This window comes from Oryzias latipes, chromosome 9 (assembly GCF_053564925.1).
Source record: "Oryzias latipes strain Hd-rR chromosome 9, Olatipes_Hd-rR_3.1".
Classification (NCBI taxonomy): Eukaryota; Metazoa; Chordata; class Actinopteri; order Beloniformes; family Adrianichthyidae; genus Oryzias; species Oryzias latipes.
In genome coordinates this window covers 31,427,242-31,447,795 of record NC_136245.1, presented here as the reverse complement: position 1 = coordinate 31,447,795, position 20,554 = coordinate 31,427,242, and the positions used below count along the sequence as shown (strand labels likewise).

The following is a 20,554-nucleotide window of genomic DNA, read 5'->3' as shown; positions in this document are numbered from 1 at the left end:
GATATATTTTGTCCAGCAGGGTTTTTTCTATGTTTAATCCTCTGCCACTTTTCAGCTTGTGTTGTTCTAGTGGTCAACCTGCTGTGTTTGTCTAAACCTCACCCTCTTGAATGCAAGCGCCTCAATCTTAAAGAGATTTATCAGTAAAATATGCAAGAAACTAAAAAAGAGTTCAGTTTATAAAATACAATCCTATAAAATATGACCACGAATTTTACCTGGACTTGTTTATTTTTTAATAAACACAATCATGAACTTTTAATTAGAAATCTCTATCCTCTTGAATTCAGTACATCGTACTACCACCAGAGGGCAGCAGACAACAATCCTTTGACTGTAGCTGTAAGCCACAAGGCTGCAAAACTGCAGTTATGGATCTTCTTTTATTTTCTCAAAATGACCGGCATTATTAGAATTTTTGGATGTTTAACAGACATGAAAATCATTAACTCAGTTTTTATTATTTAGGTAAAAAAAGGCAGAAAAAAAAGGGTTAAATTCACAAAATGTATGGTAATGCAGCAATCCAAAATAAATTTTAATAAACAGTTATAGTCAGTCGATAAAGTTTTCTTTAATTTTATAAAAACCTTTATCCCTCAAATGAACTTAGATTTCAGAAGACAATGTGATAAAGACATGAATATTGTAGAACTTGATCATGTTATCCATAGACTAAAGGGAAATCTCCTGGTCAGGATGGTCTGACTTCAAACTTCTGCAGGTTTTTCTGGAAAGTTCTTAGAGAGTTCCTATTTGAAGCTTTAAAGAAATGTTTGCTGAATAAAACACTTTTGAAAACAATGAAAAAGAATGATAATATTAATACCAAAACCAAACAAAGACAAATATCTTATTAACAACTTAAGTCCAATAACTTTATTAAATGTTGATTATAAATGATTCACTCACGTTTTAGCTAACAGACTGAAAAAGTGGTTCAACAGTCAGTTGTAATTAGTGAAACTCAATCTGGTTTCCTTCCAGTTAATCCACAATAACATTTGTTTAGTCCGAGATTTATTAGATTATGGAAGATTAATTGAAGACAATTTTTAAAAAAATTTCAAATTTTTAGCCTTCACCGTATTCATTAAATCTGATTTAAAGTTACAATGTGAAGCTTCTCAGCGCGTTTGATGCATTTTGAGCTTGAGGGATGTGGACTGATCGGCAGAAGTGGTACTCGGGTGATGAGCTGGATGTCAGGGCCATCATGGACACCTGGACGCTGCAGGAGGGCTTCCCGCTGGTCACCGTGGAGGTCAAAGGGCGGGAGGTCAGGCTGAGTCAGGAGCGCTTCCTGAGGATGGACAACCCCATTATTACACTTCCACCACTGTGGAAGTGGATGGATCAAATGCGCGAATCCATTAATTTTCTGATTTTTTTTTTTTTTGTCTTCTTTTTTTTTTTTTTTGTCTTCTTGATAAAAATGAATCCACAGTGATCCAGAAACTGTAACTTTGATGTTTTGTAAATAAATTCTCAAAGGCTGTTTGAATCTGTTTTCTTAGATCTTTAGAGTCTCAAACTATTTTACATCTGAATTCAATTCCAGATTTTACCTCAACTTCTCTAAAAATTTCCATCAAAGTGAAATTTTCTGCTGTTTCTGTTCAAGTAAATGTGAAGCAGCTGTTAAATCCTCTTCATGACTCTTCATTCCCCTTAAAATATATCAGAAGATGGAGAGAAAGTTCTCTCTGTCACTGGATCTTCTGAACACATTTAACCTCGAATTTTCTGTCAGAATTTCAAATGTTTGAAAGAAAATCTTCATGATTAACATTTTATTCACATCTTCCAAAAAGCAGGTTATGCTAGTTACCACGGTAAATTTGAGGCTAAGGAAGTTGATAACTTAAGTTTTCGGTTCCAGAAATGGAGGTATGTTTCAGGCAATGAGTTATGTCACTAGAGGAGACGTCACGTGGTTCCATGGGAGGAGAGCACCGCCATCTTGGTGAGGTCAAGTTACTACTGCAGTGCATGCATGTGAACACATTTTTTGCATAATACCAGTTTATTGTGTGGGTTTCAACTGCCTAAATCAGAGAAATGAGTCCATGAGGGAGGAAGGTATATCATTTCACAGGTAAGTGCTATATTTTTTTCTTTAAATGCTGCAGGGGCTTCATTAATCATACACATGTTGACATGCATGATGCTGCAGGACTGTTATCAACATGCTGCATGATGTACGTATAATTTGCTGTCGACATAAATGTACATTTTATTTTACTAAACCTGTATAAAGCATACTAGGCTATTATAGTAATATAGATTTATACATGTCTGACTCAGTGACTGAACTTTTCTTGCAGAGTTAATCTATTGTTCACTTTTGGACTTCTTTTGAATATTTATGTTATTATTATTATTATTAATAAACTTATTTTTTATTGACCTATTGATTTATTTATTGTTATTATTTATTGTTTGTTTTGACTTACTATTGATTTTTTTTAATTATAATTATTTTATTGGCCTATTGTTGGGTTTTTCTTTTGACTGTTTCTCTTCTTTAACAACAACAAATGATGTATCTATACATATATTATATATATAAATATAATATATTTATATATATGTATAAATATATATAAATGTAAAAACAATATACAGTTTATAAAAGCTACTTAGACACCACTAAAAGCAATAGAAATCATTGTCATGTGGGCGTCGTCAACCTCACCAAGATGGCGTTGCGCTCCGCCACAGTCTGCCAGGCTTCTAAAGCGGGCGTGTCTCCTCTAGCGATATAACTCATTGGTTTCAGGGTAGGTCAAGTTGCCATGGCAACTAATGCTCTGAACACAACCTGGTGTGGAGCAGGTTTAGTTGAAGGTTGGTTTGTTTTCAGAGAGGTGAAGCAGCATGGCGTGTCCATTTGAAGAGGATTTAGCTGTTTTACTATGTATTGCCTACATATTTTATTCTGTTATGTTTAATTCTTTCTGCACAATGAGTGAGAGGGAGGAAGAGGATTATGAGTTTATTTAGCAGCCCTACTGTTGAATGATATGATGTTAAAGTCAAAGACATGGTTAATGATTTCATGCTGCTGATGTATCTTATGTCTTTCTTTTTATTAATATAAAAATGAGTGTCTGCAGGCACAAACTTAGACATATGTGAGTTCAAGAAGTACAATGAATTAAGATGGAAAAACATTTAATTGAATTGGAGTAATATGACATTTAGTTAGATAAATATGTACATTTGAGTTGAAAAACAAATATTGACTTAGATAGACATAAGAAATTAGGTTGAATAAATTTAACTCAATTACTTGTTACCAATAGAAGTAATTCATTTAAGTTGGATTATATATATATACATATATATATATATATATATATATATATATATTTTCCACTACCATTAAAAAAAAAGGAAAAAAAAAATGGAAAAAAAAATATATAAAAAAAAAAGGAAAATATGGAAAGCTCCTCACCATGCATGGAGGGTTCCACCCCAAATCCAGCACCCTGAGACTGTATGCTAGCCGCAAGGAAGGAGGCCGAGGACTAGTGAGCGTAGAAGCCACTATCCAGGACGAAACATCCAAGATGCATGAGTACATCAAGCTCAAGGCCCCAACTGACAGTGTGCTCAGCGAATGTCTCAGGCAATGGAGAGCAGAGGATGCTCAGTGCTGGAGGACAGATCCTCATGGGAGGACAAACCCCTGCATGGGATGTACCACCGGACCATAACTGAAGTGGCTGATATCAAGAAGTCCTACCAATGGCTAGAAAGGGCTGGCCTACAGGACAGCACCGAAGCGCTCATCCTGGCAGCCCAGGAACAAGCCCTGAGCACCAGATCGATAGAGGCTCAGATCTACCACACCAGACAAGACCCAAGGTGTAGGCTGTGCAAAGAGGCACCTGAAACAATCCAGCACATAACTGCAGGGTGTAAGATGCTGGCAGGGAAAGCATACATGGAGCGCCACAATCAAGTGGCTGGAATAATATACAGGAACATGTGTGCAGAATATGAACTGGAAACCCCAAGGTCAAAATGGGAAACACCTCCGAAGGTGGTAAAGAATGAGAGGGCAAAGATCTTGTGGGACTTCCAGATCCAGACTGATAGGATGGTAATGGCGAACCAACCAGACATTGTAGTGGTGGATAAAGAACACAGGAAAGCCGTTGTGGTGGATGTGGCAGTGCCAAGCGATGGGAACATCAGGAAGAAGGAACATGAGAAACTGGAGAAATACCAGGGATTCAGAGAAGAACTGGAGAAAGCCTGGAAAGTGAAGGTGACAGTAGTGCTAGGAACAGCTAAGATACTGCGCAGGACCCTCAAGCTCCCAGGCCTCTGGTAGAGGACCCGAGCTTGGAGGAGAAACCACCCGCGGAGGGTGAGAGGGGCGTTTTTTTTTTTTTTTTTTTATATATATATATATATATGTATGTATGTATGTATATATATATATATATATATATATATATAAAAATATATATATATATATATATATATATATATATATATATATATATATGTATGTATGTGATATATTTTGTCCAGCAGGGTTTTTTCTATGTTTAATCCTCTGCCACTTTTCAGCTTGTGTTGTTCTAGTGGTCAACCTGCTGTGTTTGTCTAAACCTCACCCTCTTGAATGCAAGCGCCTCAATCTTAAAGAGATTTATCAGTAAAATATGCAAGAAACTAAAAAAGAGTTCAGTTTATAAAATACAATCCTATAAAATATGACCACGAATTTTACCTGGACTTGTTTATTTTTTAATAAACACAATCATGAACTTTTAATTAGAAATCTCTATCCTCTTGAATTCAGTACATCGTACTACCACCAGAGGGCAGCAGACAACAATCCTTTGACTGTAGCTGTAAGCCACAAGGCTGCAAAACTGCAGTTATGGATCTTCTTTTATTTTCTCAAAATGACCGGCATTATTAGAATTTTTGGATGTTTAACAGACATGAAAATCATTAACTCAGTTTTTATTATTTAGGTAAAAAAAGGCAGAAAAAAAAGGGTTAAATTCACAAAATGTATGGTAATGCAGCAATCCAAAATAAATTTTAATAAACAGTTATAGTCAGTCGATAAAGTTTTCTTTAATTTTATAAAAACCTTTATCCCTCAAATGAACTTAGATTTCAGAAGACAATGTGATAAAGACATGAATATTGTAGAACTTGATCATGTTATCCATAGACTAAAGGGAAATCTCCTGGTCAGGATGGTCTGACTTCAAACTTTTGCAGGTTTTTCTGGAAAGTTCCTAGAGAGTTCCTATTTGAAGCTTTAAAGAAATGTTTGCTGAATAAAACACTTTTGACAACAATGAATCAAAGAATGATAATATTAATACCAAAACCAAACAAAGACAAATCTCTTATTGACAACTAGAGACCAATAACTTTATTAAATGTTGATTTTAAATTATTCTCTCATGTTTTAACCAACAGACTCAAAAATGGGTTCAACAGTTTAATTAGTGAAACTCAGTCTGGTTTCCTTCCAAACAAATTAATCCAGAATAACATTTGACTAATCTGAGATTATTAGATTATGGAAGATTAATTGACGATGGAGTTATTTTTTTTTTATAGATTTGTTTTAAAGTATTTGATACTCATCCAGAGTCAACCAAACACTTAACACTAAAATATCTAATTTCTACATTTTATATGTTTGTTTATAGAACACAAAAATCACAAACCTCGGTTCTAGAAATGCTGATTTTTGTTTTTTATTCTAGATAAAAATGAATCCACAGTGATCCAGAAAATGCGACTTTGATGTTTGGTAAATAAATTCTCATTAAATGCTGATTGAATCTGTTTTTTTGCTCTTTAGTTTCACAATCTATTTAACATCTGAATTCAATTCCAGATTTCATTTCAGCTTCTCCAAAATTTCCCATAAAAGTGTTTTTTCTGCCATTTCTGTAAATGTGAAGCATCTGCTTAATGTCCTTTAAGATTCAGAAATCAGGAGCGTTTCAGACAAAAACTTTGCAGTTAATGTTTTTCTCAGGCTTCAGGAAGAAGAAACGGAGCAGAAGAAGGTTCTTCATGTTGGAAGATGGTTTCAAATAGATTCAAGTTTCTGTGATTTATTTCACTTCTGTAAGTATTAAAAAGACTTCAAGTAAAGAATTGTTTTAATCGTCTTCATATCAAAGTATAACCCTACATCCATTTAAATAGATGCACTTTAAAACATTGCATCATTTCTAAATTTCTCACACCATCACCTGTGCTCAAATTTCCCCATACAGTTCAAATAAACACAGTAAATACATTCCATTCATTTAGTACTTACATTCCAAACATTCCATTCAACGGTCAAGTATGTGCAATATAATTTGTTTTGTTTTATACATCTGTCTAAATTGAATAATATTTTGGTAACTTTGGAACTCATTCTCCTGGTGATTCCACATGTTTACCCCACTATAGACAAACACTTTTGCTTTAGTGTTGATCTGGCAAACTGGTGTTTGAAATCAAATCTTCTCCTATGATTTTCATCTCCTGTAGTAAAATTAAAAAGCTGATAAGGTCTGCAATTTAATTATATTTTTTGGTTTTAATAAATCTGACTTAATGAAAAGTTCATTTGTATGATCTCTCACTTTGGATTTGTGAACAATTCAAATAGCTCTCTTTTGTAATAAACTTAAGGGCATTTTATTAGCTTCATATGTATTTCCCCACACCTCAGTACAGTATGTAAAGTAAAGTAAAACCAAAGAGCAATATAACATGTGCATAATATGACATGGTAACATATATTTGGATTTGTTCAAAACAAAAAGGCTCTTAGCTACTTTATGTTTTACATAAAATGTATGAGATTTCCATGTAAATTCTTCGTCCAACATTTCCCCTAAAAATGTAAATTCAGACAACTGTTCTATATTTATGTTGTCAATGGATAAAGTCACTTCTGTTTTTTCTTTATTACTAAATTCCATTAACTTTGTTTTTGTTAGATTAAAGATAATTTATTCTAATCAAGTTATATTTTAAGTTTATCATTTCTTTTTCAAGACTTTCAGCTAAGGTTTTCAGATCATCCCCTGAACAGAAAAAGTAAGTTTCATCTGCAAATAAAACAAACTGTCACAACTTTGAAATATCACAAATATACTTTATATTTATAATAAAGACTTTAGGTCCTATGTTGAGCCTTGAGGAAGTCCACAAATAATATTTATGTGATCAGACGTATTACCTCCAACCTGCACATATTGTTGTCTGTTTCAGTTCAGTTCAGTGATTCCTGTAACTCCATATGCATCTAGTTTAGAAATCAGTATAGAATGCTCTATGGTGTCAAAAGTCTTCCTTAAATCGAGGAAAACTCCTATTGTATATATTTTTTTGTTAATTCCTGTTGAAAATTCTTCAGCTATTTTCATTTTAGCCAATCTGTAGACCTTTTAGAACGAAACCCAAACTGATTCTCACTCAACAATTCTTTTTTTTTCAATAAAGCTGTCTAGTTTGTTAACAAAGAACTTCTCTAACCCTTTTACAAATTTGGAAAGCAATGATACTGATAAATGGTAAATGATGTATACTTATATAGCGCTTTTTTACCTTCTTTCGAAGGCCCAAAGCGCTTTACATTCACAGTCCCATTCACCCATGCACACACACATTCACACACTGGTGGCGGCTCTGCTGCCGAACACTGGCACCAACCTCCCACCAGGGGCAAGGTGGGGTTCAGTGTCTTGCCCAAGGACACTTTGACGCATAGGCGTGCAAGGCAGGAATCGAATCTGCAATCTTGCGATCAAGGGTCGACCGCTGTACCGCTGCACCACGGCCGCTCCGCCGATACTGGTCTGTAATTATTAAAATTATGTCTGTCTCCATTTTTAACAAAAGGAATAACTTCAGCTGTTTTCATCCTATCTGGAAATATTTCCAATTTAAGTAAAAGATTAAAAATATAATGTAGTGGTATTTTAATTGATCCAGACTTATTTCCTACAACCTTATTCAGAATGTTCCAAGTAGCCTTTATGTTATGTTTATTTTCATGCAGAATGTTATTTAATATTTTTTTTCAGCTTGTCTCAATATATTTATTTACTATATTAACCTGTTTTTGTAAACCTTATAATGTTTTTCAGCTGCTGTTGTTCTTAAGTTTAAGAAGTCCTCATTAAGTTTGTTTTTCTAATAAATTGATTCTCCCTTTGTCCTGTGCCAGTGGGTTTGGTCTCATCCTGTCCCACAGCAATACCCATCATCCGAGATTAAAGCTCTAAACTCTGCATCTAAGTCCAGCCCTGAGTTCTGTCTTGAAAACTATGATGTAAAAACGACAAAGTGCATCACGGCGAACAACAAACGTGATGTCAGCAAAAACAGATCAACCATCGTTCCAGTCCACTGTGTGGAATTTTAATTTAGCAAAGACCTGTAACCATACAGTGTGCTACAATGTTCCAACATTGTTCCCTTTAGATAATTTGGATTTAGAAAAATATGAGTTGGCTGAAATGTGAATTGAATTGCCATTAATTCAATTCAATTCGATTTTATATGTATAGCCCAAAATCACCACAACAGTCGTCTCGATGGGCTTCGAAGTAAAACATGAACTCAAAAGGATCATGAATGCAAAAAGTTCAATAGGAAAATACTAAAATGAACTAACAAACAGACTAAACTAAACTGGACATCCCTGCCCTTAGACCCCCCTTCGCGGTAAGGAAAAACTCCTAAAAAAACGGATTCCGGAAAAAACGAAGAAACCTCAGGGGTGCCCACACGAAGGAGGGATCCTCCCCCAGGACGGACAGGCGATTTACCAGAACTCTTAGAGAAGAATTAACTTATCTAAATCTACAACTACATATATAAAGTCCAGCAGACGAGCTTCATCCAGTCGTGGTTGGGGGGACAGTCAAAGGCGCGAGTCGAGCCGGAGACAGGAACCACAGCCAGGTGTAGGAGCAGGAGCAGAGACGAGGTACTCGGTCAGGTACAGAGCAATAATTTACAATTGAGTATCTTCCAAGAAATAGAATGAATCTTCACCACTATTCAGTAACCAGGTATTTACTTCTGAGTCCCACTGGTTATATTTTTGGCTAAAGCTGTGCTGGATCCATTTTAGGTAATTGAATCGAATAGTTCTTAAAGAACCGGTATCGACAATGATTCAGATCATCAACCACAGATTATGGTATGAATCGAATTGTTGGCAAAAATGAATCGTTACACGCCTAATTATGAAATACAGTTGATAAACAGTCCATGAAACACTGTTTATTCACTGTATTTCCTATCTGGCCGATGTATGCTATCAATTCTGTATTACAATCATTAGATCTAGAGAAATACCAACCAAGCCCAGATGTTACTTGATTGTCAGGGAGTTAGTGCCATTTCTCTCAGTGGAAGAGCCGAGAGTTATCAGGGTTAGGGTTAGAGTAAGAGTTAGGGTTAGGGTTAGGGTCAGGATTACTGTTTGGGCTTGGGTCAGGGTTTAGGGTTAGAGAAAGGACATTTACAAGCTACCTGCTAGAAGGTCTCTTCTTCGTTTTCTTTGTCACTTAAAAACAGAAACGTATTCACTCAGTTGAGTGTTTTGATGTCTTTATCCATTTAATGAAATAACACTGAAACAATGCTTGTCCCTATATGTATTCATTCTTTACCGGTTTGTGAACTCATCAGTGCTCAGGACTGGGAGTCTCAGGAAAAAAGGTATTTTCTGAGTCAAGATGAACTCTTCTGAACTTCTTTCTGTAAGGTGACTCAGCTCCCATAGCATGAGATAAAAAGGCCTGTTTCTTTAAATCATCTAATGCTACCATAAATTCTTCTGAGGGACCTTTATAACAAACCACTGAAACAGAGAAAAGGAAGCTGAAACCTTCTAAATGAGAACTTTTTCACACCGATGTCACTCCTGGACAAGCAGAGCACAAACATGACAGAATAGTAGATTTCTGAGCGTCTCTGGAGGCAGGTAAACACAAGACCGGCTCCCATGCATGAGCACACACTGCTCACCCCCCCCCCCACCCCCACCCCCACGCCAGACCTCCCACAATAAAAACTGCACTCTGCTCCAGTGAGTTTGCCCTCCCAGCTCCACACCTGAGAAGACACGACGCCGGCTGAAGGCAAGAGTCTGTGATTCCCTGTTTTTGCTTCTACTTTCTGTTGATCAAAACCACATTTTCACTGTTGAAATCTTAAATTATAAAACCTTTCAAATGACACGACTTAAAAGATGTTCAAATTGATGCTCTTATGGGCTACATTGATCTTTGGTTTCTGGCCTCACCCTCCTCTTTTGTGCTACAACTAAAGTCAAATGTGTTCCTCTTCTTTTGTTGGACATCTTAAAGGAACAAGGAATAGACTAAAGCAGGTTAAAAGATTTCTCAGCTCAAATTTAGAATCATTTTGAGAAGCCGAAACCCTGTTGTTCCTCCATCCTTTTTCAACAAACGTTAAATATTAATTCAGCTTAGATATGAAAGGCGATTAAAACCTGTGATACATCTCACCAACCTTCAACCTTCAGCTATGAATGACTTGCTTGTGATTCAAGCTTGTAAATCAGCCTCCATTTTAGCCTTTATTGCTCTTTTTCTTTGCTGTTCCAAAACGATAACATGAAAAATATTTAAAGGAAATTAAAGCCTCGCGGGCGATAACAAACATTTATCGAAATGAGTTTGGAACTATTCAAATAATGGTCCCCGTTAGTAAATGAGAGGTACTCAGACATGTAAGTAAGCTGGTTGATTTATTTCTGGCTTTACCAAGTTTTTTCAAGTTTCTTTTTCATGACTTTTCTGTTTTTTTACTGCGTTGAATTTTGTAGCTTTACAAATGTTTACTTTATGCAACAAAAAGGTTATACAATAAGAGAAACTATTTGTTTTAGTTATTTTCATTTATTTGCTCAAAAATTAGCTTCAACCCATTCCTTGTTCAGTTATTTCTAATAGGCATTCATACATTTGGAAACCCTATGGACTTCTTTTTGATGATTGGATGACACTGATGTTTTAACAAACTTAAAGGATGATTCCCGTCATCATGATGGCTTTGGTAGTAACCTGTAATGCTAGAAATAGGTTGTTATCAGATCCCAATGTGCAAACCTCAGACCCCCCCCCCCCCCCCCCCCCCCCCCTCACTGTTTCTTAATGTTCCTTTTGTTAAACATGAACTTGGAGTTCTTTGGAGTTCTGCATAACAGCTCCAACATGTTAGCCTGTAAGAGGTTACTGAAGGACACTTTAGGTTTATCATATCTTCACCTAAAGATAATAAAACACTCCTGAATTCCCGACGTTGACTTTTATGAGTACAAGGTGTATTTTCCTATTGATCCAGAAAACGAGTTACTCAACTTGCTTCCAATTTGAAGCATATTTTGTTTTAAAGCTGGATGTAAATGGAAAAAAAACGTTTCACAAATGGAAATGTTGACTCTTTGATTTCAAGTTTTTCTCTGGTTCCAGGCTCCAGCTCCATTTAAAGGACAGAAATGGGTGACTTTCCTTTTCTCGAGTAAGAAATCCTTTCAAATGATAGTGAAAGTTGGTGTTTTCTGTCTCTGGCATTGACTACATATGAGAACTGGACTGAAAGAGTGTGACATCATCACCCATAGAAAATTTACTTACGGCTCCAACCAAATGCAGTCAATTCAATTGCCATTTTGTCATTATATGGACTCCGCCATGTTGGAGCCAGACACTGACAGTAAGAAGTGATTAGTCCGAGTTGATTTGATCCAAGGTTTCTATGACAACCACTCTTGCAAATCAGGAGTGAGCTTGTTGGAAGAACACACCCCTAACACTTGTAAATGGGCTACATGAAATCTGTCAATCAAACATTTTGAACGTTGATTGTGGGGAGCAGCAGGCTCCACCTACTTTTTTTGAGGCTATTTACTTGCAGCCAGAGGGGACGAGAGAAGAGACGGGTCTCTCAGTCCAGTTCTCTAACACAGTCAATGGTTTGGGGTTGGCAAAAACGTTTTGGTCTCAAGGTGAATCTCGCCAGTTTTGCACACATCTTTATCTTTCTCGAAGGCTTTTTCTGGGTGTCTTCGGCTTCGGACTTGGCATCATGTTCTGCACCACCTTCTGCAGATGTTGCCTTCGCTTGAGGGAACAGCAGGCGCAGAGGGAAGCACAGATGCACATCGAGCGCGATGGTCACACGCGCTCCATCTATTTCATTCCCTTCCCACGACGCTTATCGCGTCCGTCCAGTGAAGACCCTCAAAGTCCTGATCTTCTGGATGAGGTCCACAGACCTCCACGATACAGCACCACCGTCTTCTACGAGCTTCCGCCTTCCTATAACGAGGTGATGAGGAATTCCGTAAAGAAGCATCATGGACTGTTTTTTTCCAGTTTGTCCATTTGTGTGTTTGTTTTTCAGCTAGGACTTAAGCCAGATGATTCCCCCCCTCCATACACGGAACATGACTTTTCCACGTTACCCCCACCACCTCCTCCACCCCCACTGCCCCCTACAAACACCCCACACTCAAGAATACAGGCCCTCCCGTAGGGCATCCTCCACCTGTGCCAGTTACGGACAGTCCGGCACTCCCTCATGGACATCAGTCTGCAAACGCCTGCACTCCGCTGGTTTTCGTCTTTATTTTGAAGCTCCTTTTTTTATTACGGCGAGGAAAGACGAGAGCTGCTGACATGCAAAAGGCTGTAAAAGTGCGGCAGTTTCTCACTAAACTGAAGCAGACTTTGCTCTCAGTGTTGGTTTTGTTCAAATGTGTTGTTGCATATGCTTCATTTCCTCCTCAGGGACAGTTTGTCTGTTCAGCTTTTTTTGCATTTCGGCGTCAAAGTTTTAAAGTTTATTTTATAAGAACGGACACATTTTGAGCCGTGCGATTTACCCCAAAAATAGAATGTAATTTTCCAAACGTCGTCTATTTATCTGCATAAAAAAATGGGTTGCACTTTGTTGAGTTTTCATCTTCAGAACCCAATTTCTTATCTTGAGGTGTCTAAATGCTTATTTTATAAAATAACTTTGTTATTAAACACATTTTTATAATTTCCAAAAAAGTTTGAAGGAATTTGTCATTTTGTAAAAGTATCATTTTTTTTCTTTCCCCTTTATATGGATTGAGAACTCAGAAAAATCAAAAAGTTAATCTTGATTTATTTGTCAAATGCTTACATTTAAAAGAAAAATGCTCAACTTTTATTCCTCATCCTAATTCTATAACGAAATGGAGCAGAAAACAAATACCAAAATGTGTGTTATCGAGTGAGATTGAGGGAAAAGAATGATGGATGGATGATGACACAAGAAATTAGATTTCATGTTGTTTTTGTGTTTGACAGATGAGAAAAAACATTTTATTCTGTCTTTACTCTTATTTAAATGTCATACTGTTATTGTATGTTTGAAACAATGAGCTGAGAAAATGATTTTTATTAAAAATCTAAAAGTTATGTGAGAGTTAAAGTAGCTGGTCTACCAAAACTCTCAACAAAACTGTCAATGGTCTTTGAAATTATATGAATATTCACATTTTTGTGTTTCAAAATTGTGTTTAGAAACAATTATTATATCATTCATATTGAAGTTCTATCATCTGATCTAGGATTTATATAATGAATAAAAGCTGAGACAGTTTTTGAGTTCCCTTGTTTGACCAATAAACCCCACAGCTACACGTTAACAATTGCAAATGTCCTGCTTTTGATATATTTAAGTTTACAAAAAAGAAACAAAACAGTTTAACAATAATTGTCATTATTGTTAAAAATGTGCTGATTTTGTGTTTTCTTTTGTAGCTGCATCAAAGAAAATCATTGCAATCATGTCTTTGTCCAATTCTAACATTTAAATTACATTTTTCTCCATAGCTGCATCTCTTGAGTCCACTCCAAACTTATGTTACCTTCTCTGACTTTAAATAATGCTTTACGGTCAGATATAAATCCCATTTCCATAATTTAATCCCCGACATTGTTCACTTGAGTTGAGGGTTTTGGGTTTTTGGATTTCAGTTTCTCTGTTATCATTTGATATTCTGGTCTTTTTTTTTTGTTTTCTTGCTTTCTCAGAAAATGTTTTTTTGTGCTAATGTTTTCTAGCAAGATTCTCAATATTTTTTTAAATTATTTTTTTTATTTTACTTTTCTTGGAGTTGCAGTTGAGGTTTAAGAACAAGAACTTTGTACTTCATGTTAAATCTGCAGTTGCATGCAATTCAGATTGGTTATAAAACTGTGAAGAGGCAAATGGAAGACAGTAAAATGACCGCGTGGATTTTGCTCTTTATTGTTCTAATCCCAGAAATGACGCATTCAGAGCCTAATCTCGCGTCCTATTTCAAACAGACTTCCGTGTTGAGATGTTGAAGAGCCTCCGGGGACGTTTGGTAAAAAGCAACGTTTTGTGGTTTCATACCTTTTCAATTTGGCTAAATGTGTATTTATAGTCAAAATAAACAGAAAAGTAAAAAACAAATCTAAATGTAATTGTTTATTTGAGTAGTTATGGTGTCTATTTGACTTAATTTAGCATGTTAGCAGGTCTTTCAGGGTCTTTGGTAGAGTTATAAACACCACACGCACAGGTGGTGGCACAGACCGATTTGTTATGAATATTCTTTCTTCAGCTTTGGAGACGATGGGCATATTTCCAACCACAAAGAGAACAGTGGTGCATATACTGCCCAAATGCTTCACTGCAGATAAAATACACTGATTCACTGGAGCCTAGTTGGCCTGACATAAAGATAAGTACACAGAGAAAATTTTTGATAGCAGGGTTGTTGGAAGTAGAATACATTTTCTTTCATATTTGATGCTATTTTTACATATTTTCATAGTTTTATCCTCTCCAGATATGACTCTGCAATGTTTTTGTTGGCTTTAGACACAAATTATGCTGTTTTATGCAAATCTAATGTTTACTTATTTCTATAGAACAGTCTAATTTTCAATATTTTTGCATAGATCCACCAAACTTTTGAGTAGTTGTCACATGGCACATATAAAAATATCTAAAGTTACTCGATTTATTTCATATTCAACTTTCTTTTCTTACGGAAACTCCATTCAAAAGTGTCACACTGCCTGTGACTGTAAAGTACGGTGGCCCTGAAATGCTCATCACAACAACAAATAATTTCAAAGATCACAATAACTAAAAAAGCAAAATAACTATTCAATAAAACAACATTACATTTTAGAAAACAGAACAAAATTCCAGAAACAAAAACATAAAAAACAAACAAAACAAAAAATTCTATAGTGTCCAAAGAAACTGGGGCCCCCTGTTGAAATCCAACCAGATCAGGGTTGGTTTCAGAACACGAGTTAAAAAAAGTCCTGGTGCATGTTAGACTCCGGCTGAATTACCTTTTGTCGCTGGTTCTGTTCTGGAGTAAGTCTGGTTTAAGGGATCTCATCTCATCTTTTTACAGATGACATTGTATTGTTAAATAAAGATATGGATAAATATTGCTAATATTAAATATCGTCTGTTTTAGGAATCAATGTGGCAGGCGATTAAAAGAAACAAAAAATGTAAGTTGCTTTACAAAGTAAGCAATATTAAAATATATTTAGCTATAAATCCAGCTATAAAAAGCATGTTGGCCCAAAAACTGTTTTCTGAGAAACCAAGTATAGAAAGAAACATGAAACGAACATAAAATGATAACCGGGGTCTTCAGTGTGCCCCTCTGTTCCCCTCTTTTCTTCTAAAAGTGTTACAAATAAGGAATGTTTAAAATCTCTGTTTTTCTTTGGTAAAATTTGAGGTAATATCTGTGTTAGTGAGGATAATTACTGATAAAAGGGTAATTCCAAAACTAGATTTATTTCAAGTTTGTTTCTTTCCTCTGAGTGTGTGTTCCTTCACACAACTGACAGCCAACAAAGGGTGTGACAGACAGACAGCATTCCTGCTCCTTGTGTGAGGAAGGATGATAACCCAGCTAAGGAGAAGCAAAATAGGGCTCTTTTTAAATACCTACTCTCTTGTGCTGTAGATTCTCCCATTTAAGCAGAAGGTTACGGTCATCACTTTTCTTTATTTGAAAATGCATTTCCTCAGTTATATATATATATATTTTTTTTCAGGTGTATTTTTGAGCTATTTTAAGACATTCTGATGACTATAAACTAGCAGTTATTTAAATTATTTGTTCAAAACGTTCATATTTGTTGAAAACTTCACCACTTTGCTCCTCTTTCCTCCTGTCCAACAACACAGCAATGCTGAGTTTTGACGCATCATTCAGACCAGTTGAAACTGAACCTTTTGGGACGGCGTTCAGACACGGAAACCACAAACTTTCCTCGCTCACAGCAGACGGACGAGATGAAGAAACTGCAAAGATCCAGGCTTTGCACGGTTTTGTGCCTCCAGGCCGAACTATTGACTGCAGCTTCTGTTTTGCTGTGATCGTGTTCATCTTGTTTATCATTAGTCATTAAAATAATGAGAACCAGGGTAGTCCCATCAAATAAAACTCCCGCAGCCATCGTTTGTTCAAGAAAAAACAAACTGCTTCCACTGCTCCCTTATGGGAATATTTGACGACTCGGCTGTACTTCACAGCTAAAAACAAACTATTCAATTCCAGAAGTTATTGATTTTACCCTTTTTAAGTTCCACGTTAGACACATATTTTACCAGCTGGATGATGGTAACTAACTTTATCACATACTACCCCCCTGTGGCCGACTTGACCAATAACAGTTTGAAGCTTTTCTGGCACCAGTGGCTGAGACTCATGACAAACTGTGACACCTTTGGAGTGTGTCTACTTGGTATTGGAGACCAACAGGCCTCCACACAGTGCTCCCACTCCCCAAATACACCCGTACACCCCGTTAACACACTTTTTAGTTCACACATGCTTAGCTTTAACACATGGGACACACTGGAGAACCCAAGATCCATTTTATTCTGTGCTTTTAAATTTAACGTGACGATATATTTATGTCTGTTCCTTTTGGTTAGCAGCAATTAACAACAGCCGATAATAATAATAATAATGAAAATAAAAATGTAAAAATAAAGTTCTTCAGGGTTGAAGTAACAGACAATTGTCTAACTGAGATTACATGTTTGGTTTATTTATTTGAGACTATAGAGTAAAAGGCACTTAATGTTGTTCAAATGTTTACTTTTGTCATGAACAAAATATTCAGGAGGTTGATACTTTTCCAGTTGTCTCAGGATATTACCGGTTTATTTACTTTAAAATAAAATAAAACACACTTTATAATCCATCATTTACTTGTGTCACAAAGATCATTTTTATTCAATTCATCATTCATTTGTTCATCTTATTTTGTTTATTCCCTTTTTTTGGGGTCATGGGGCTGCTGGAGCCTATCCCAGCCACCTGTGGGCGAAGGCAGGGGGCACCATGGACAGGTCGCCAATCTGTCGCAGGGTTAATTCAATGCAATTTTATTTATATAGCCAAATATTACATCAATAGTCGTGTCAATGGGCTTCAAACTGTTAATTGTATAATGATGTAAGAAACCTTCTGCTGTCTGATGACATCTAAGAAACATTGAAGGTTTTACACAAGTACATGTCTGTTTCACTCATTTCTGCTGCTGATGAGATCCAACTTTGGACGAACTTTATTTATACAGTAACTCAAAAAGTCACTTATTCTTGTAACTAGTTACTATTATTAGAGAGTAATTCAGTTCCTCACTTAATTACCTTTTGGAGTAAGTAGCGAGTAACTATAACTAGTTACTTTTTAAAGACTGCTCGTTGCAGAAGCAGTTTGGTGGCCATAGGACCTCTGTTCTGCACCTGAACTCTCCAGATGGAGTCAACAGCTGGTAAGATGATGGTTGTGTCCCCGAGGCATTGGCTCCTCAGACCTGGTTGCCTTCTCTCCTCACACTGAGAGACTGGAGATTTCTAGTCATGCAATGATCCTGGGTTCAGGTTACATCTGAACTGGGGAGGTGTTCATATTCCGGTGGGGCTGGTTCTGTTCCTCACCTTCATGTCATGGACTAATCTGAATTTTTTTCATTGTTGGCTTGGTGTTTGGACGGTTCTGGCTCAGGTCTGAACCTTCGGTCCCCTCCAGCCTTAATTCTGGGTGACTGGCGTTTGGTTATCCAGGGGGGGTTTGTATCAAGTTCAGGGGGGGCTTGATGGGGCCTTGATGAGTCCAGGGTCTCTTCTCTTTCAATTTTCTGAATCATTTTTGTGCTTTTTGCAAAAACACACTCATCTGAGCACAGGTACGGAATCATCCTCAAAGAAGACATTGATTGGCGGGTATGATTCGCATTTTACATGTTTTTGCATGATATGTATGCATGGGTTTCTATGGACATGGAAATGACTATGGAGTTAGTTTTTTTTTCATTTGTGTTTGTTGAATTTGTGTCTTTGTGCACAAAAATCCGCTCTTGGGTAAATATTTGCACGATAGTCATACATTTTAAGCAATGTCTGTTGCTTATTGCATTGTTTCCCTTTTGTTCCCCCAATCATTTGTTTGTTTTTATGTCTTTCTGTGACCTCTTTCCCCCTTTTTATTTCATGTACCCACTTTCCTTCCTTCTACCTGGTTAAAAAACTCAAATGGAATATGCAATAAAATAGAGTTTTTTCTCAAATAAAAAAGAAGCTCATAAAAAAAATAGAGTTTTAAGAATAAAATATGTCCAACACAAAAGGCGGTTTGTCTGTTATCTCAGCAGCTGGACAAGACAACTAATAAACAAACAAACAATAAATAAACGACAAAGAATACCAGTAGACAAAATGTGGCACAGTGAAAAAAATCATCTCAGGGATATGAGGGAGAAAGAAAAAATAGCAAACACTGAAATCTTTAGACCATGTTAGAAATAAGTTAAATATTAGCAAAATATCAACAACAAAAGGAAATACTGACCACAGGTCTCCTTTAAAAGTAACAAAAAACAAATCTTTGATTTTTTTGGAGACTCCTGATCTGTCAAAAACAGTAAGAATATTCTGTCACTGTGTAAAGATGTTGAGTAAATGTGTGATCCAAAAAATCTGCTATTCCCCCTCAGAATTTAGTGCAAGCATCATCTTTGTCTTCAGATTAAGTATTTTATGCAAAAGCCTTTGGGGATTCACTTCCAAACATAGAACAGTATCCTGAATGAATTATTTACCCGCTGCAGTAACCGTCCTGGACTCGACATTTTTGTTAGCTCTTCTGATGCATGCACAGCCGATCTTCCAGCAGGGTTACCCCACTTTCACTGCCTCGGTCAGTCAGGCTCTGTGGGCTGCTTCCTGCTGGGTTTACAGAGGATTTTCTTTTTCTGTTTTCCCTTCTTGAGATCTTCTTCTAGTTACTCCCCTGCTCCATCAGTTGGAAATTGCAGCTCCACAGCGTTTAGGCTGACAAACCTGCTGAACCAGAGAAAAATACTTTGTTTTTGGCTCATTTACATTTTTGGCTCACAGCAGCTACATGTAAAGTTTGGGACTTTTCTGATCAAACTGCAAACCTGCAGAAAGCCACAGTTTTTCCTCTTTCACTAGTAGACCTACAAAACAAAACAAAAGCAGCACGGACCGGAGCTAAATTGACTAGTTTTACGAGCAAAAACTAAATGTATTATTGTTAATTAAAGAAAAATAAACTAACATATAAAAAACTGAAATACATAGCTTAACCTTTTTTAAGAAATGACAAAATAACACCACATTAATCTAAATTTTAAGAGTCTACTAACCACAGCAATGACAAAAAGTTGAGTTCTAATAACTTAAACCAGGTGTGGCAGTTCAGAGTAAGGCTGCAAATATTCATTTTAATGATTCATATCATAATTTGTGGTTGTCTGTCATTCATTCATAGTTGATATTGGTTCGTTTGAACAATCCCATTCGATCCAATTCACTGATCTAAAATCGAACTTGGACAAATTTAACCAGAGTTTCAACCGTTGTGCCTCAATCCAAAGGTATTTTCCAACATTGATTATCAATTTATCTCATTTTGAAACAGTCTTTTAATGGTTTAAGTCCTTTTGAGTCTTTTTGATGTACAACTTGCCTCAGACAGATCAAGCTGGTTGGATTGTAGGAAAAGACATCGATACATTGATTGAAGTTAAGAGTGATCAGTCACTTTCCAACTGCCTTAAAATGGATAAAACTGGATTAAAGATGAGCAAAACAAATAAAAACCCAAATATAGAGGAAAACTACTTTAAATTTTGTAAAAGATTGTGCAAAATTTGTAGTTTAAACCCCAAATTAATCTCAAGGATTGAAAATAAATTGACCAGATTCTGTATTAAAATATTTTACGCATTCTGTGCGTAGGGCGTCCAGCGTGGACGCATGTGCACACTTTCTGTATGCGCCACATTCGAATCAATGCCTGGTTTTATTTGGAATCGAGCTGCCTGAAAAGCATTGTCTTTTCTGAACAATCGTCCCTCTTTAGTCTCAATGTTAAAGTCCCAGCTGCAGCTTTGATGGAGCGCTTGCGTAACTTCTGTGCCCGCTGGGTGTTGCT

At 36.4% G+C, this 20,554-nt stretch overlaps 1 protein-coding gene across 5 annotated transcripts; it reads left to right on the top strand.

Moving 5' to 3' along the window:
- The first annotated feature begins 10,085 nt into the window (after positions 1-10,085).
- si:dkey-283b1.6 (uncharacterized) lies at positions 10,086-14,511 on the top strand. Of its 5 annotated transcripts, none has more exons than XM_023958249.2 (4): positions 10,086-10,151; positions 11,508-11,556; positions 12,087-12,366; positions 12,442-14,511. In XM_023958249.2, the coding sequence occupies exons 2-4, from the start codon at positions 11,534-11,536 to the stop codon at positions 12,571-12,573; spliced, it is 435 nt and encodes a 144-aa protein (XP_023814017.1). In that variant the 5' UTR covers positions 10,086-10,151; positions 11,508-11,533; the 3' UTR covers positions 12,574-14,511. The 5 variants fall into 5 exon arrangements, with proteins under 5 accessions (XP_023814017.1, XP_023814016.1, XP_023814018.1 ...); XM_023958248.2 differs by having other exon boundaries at positions 10,089-10,157; XM_023958250.2 differs by having other exon boundaries at positions 10,102-10,157; positions 12,147-12,366.
- The last annotated feature ends 6,043 nt before the right edge of the window (positions 14,512-20,554 follow it).

What these genes read in the sequence shown, in the direction of transcription:
- si:dkey-283b1.6 (XM_023958249.2), top strand. Translation starts at nt 11,534, where the DNA reads ATGGGTGACTTTCCTTTTCTCGA. An exon ending in GGTGACTTTCCTTTTCTCGA is followed by an intron (nt 11,557 to 12,086) that starts GTAAGAAATCCT and finishes TCTTTCTCGAAG; the next exon opens with GCTTTTTCTGGGTGTCTTCG. An exon ending in TTCCGCCTTCCTATAACGAG is followed by an intron (nt 12,367 to 12,441) that starts GTGATGAGGAAT and finishes TTTGTTTTTCAG; the next exon opens with CTAGGACTTAAGCCAGATGA.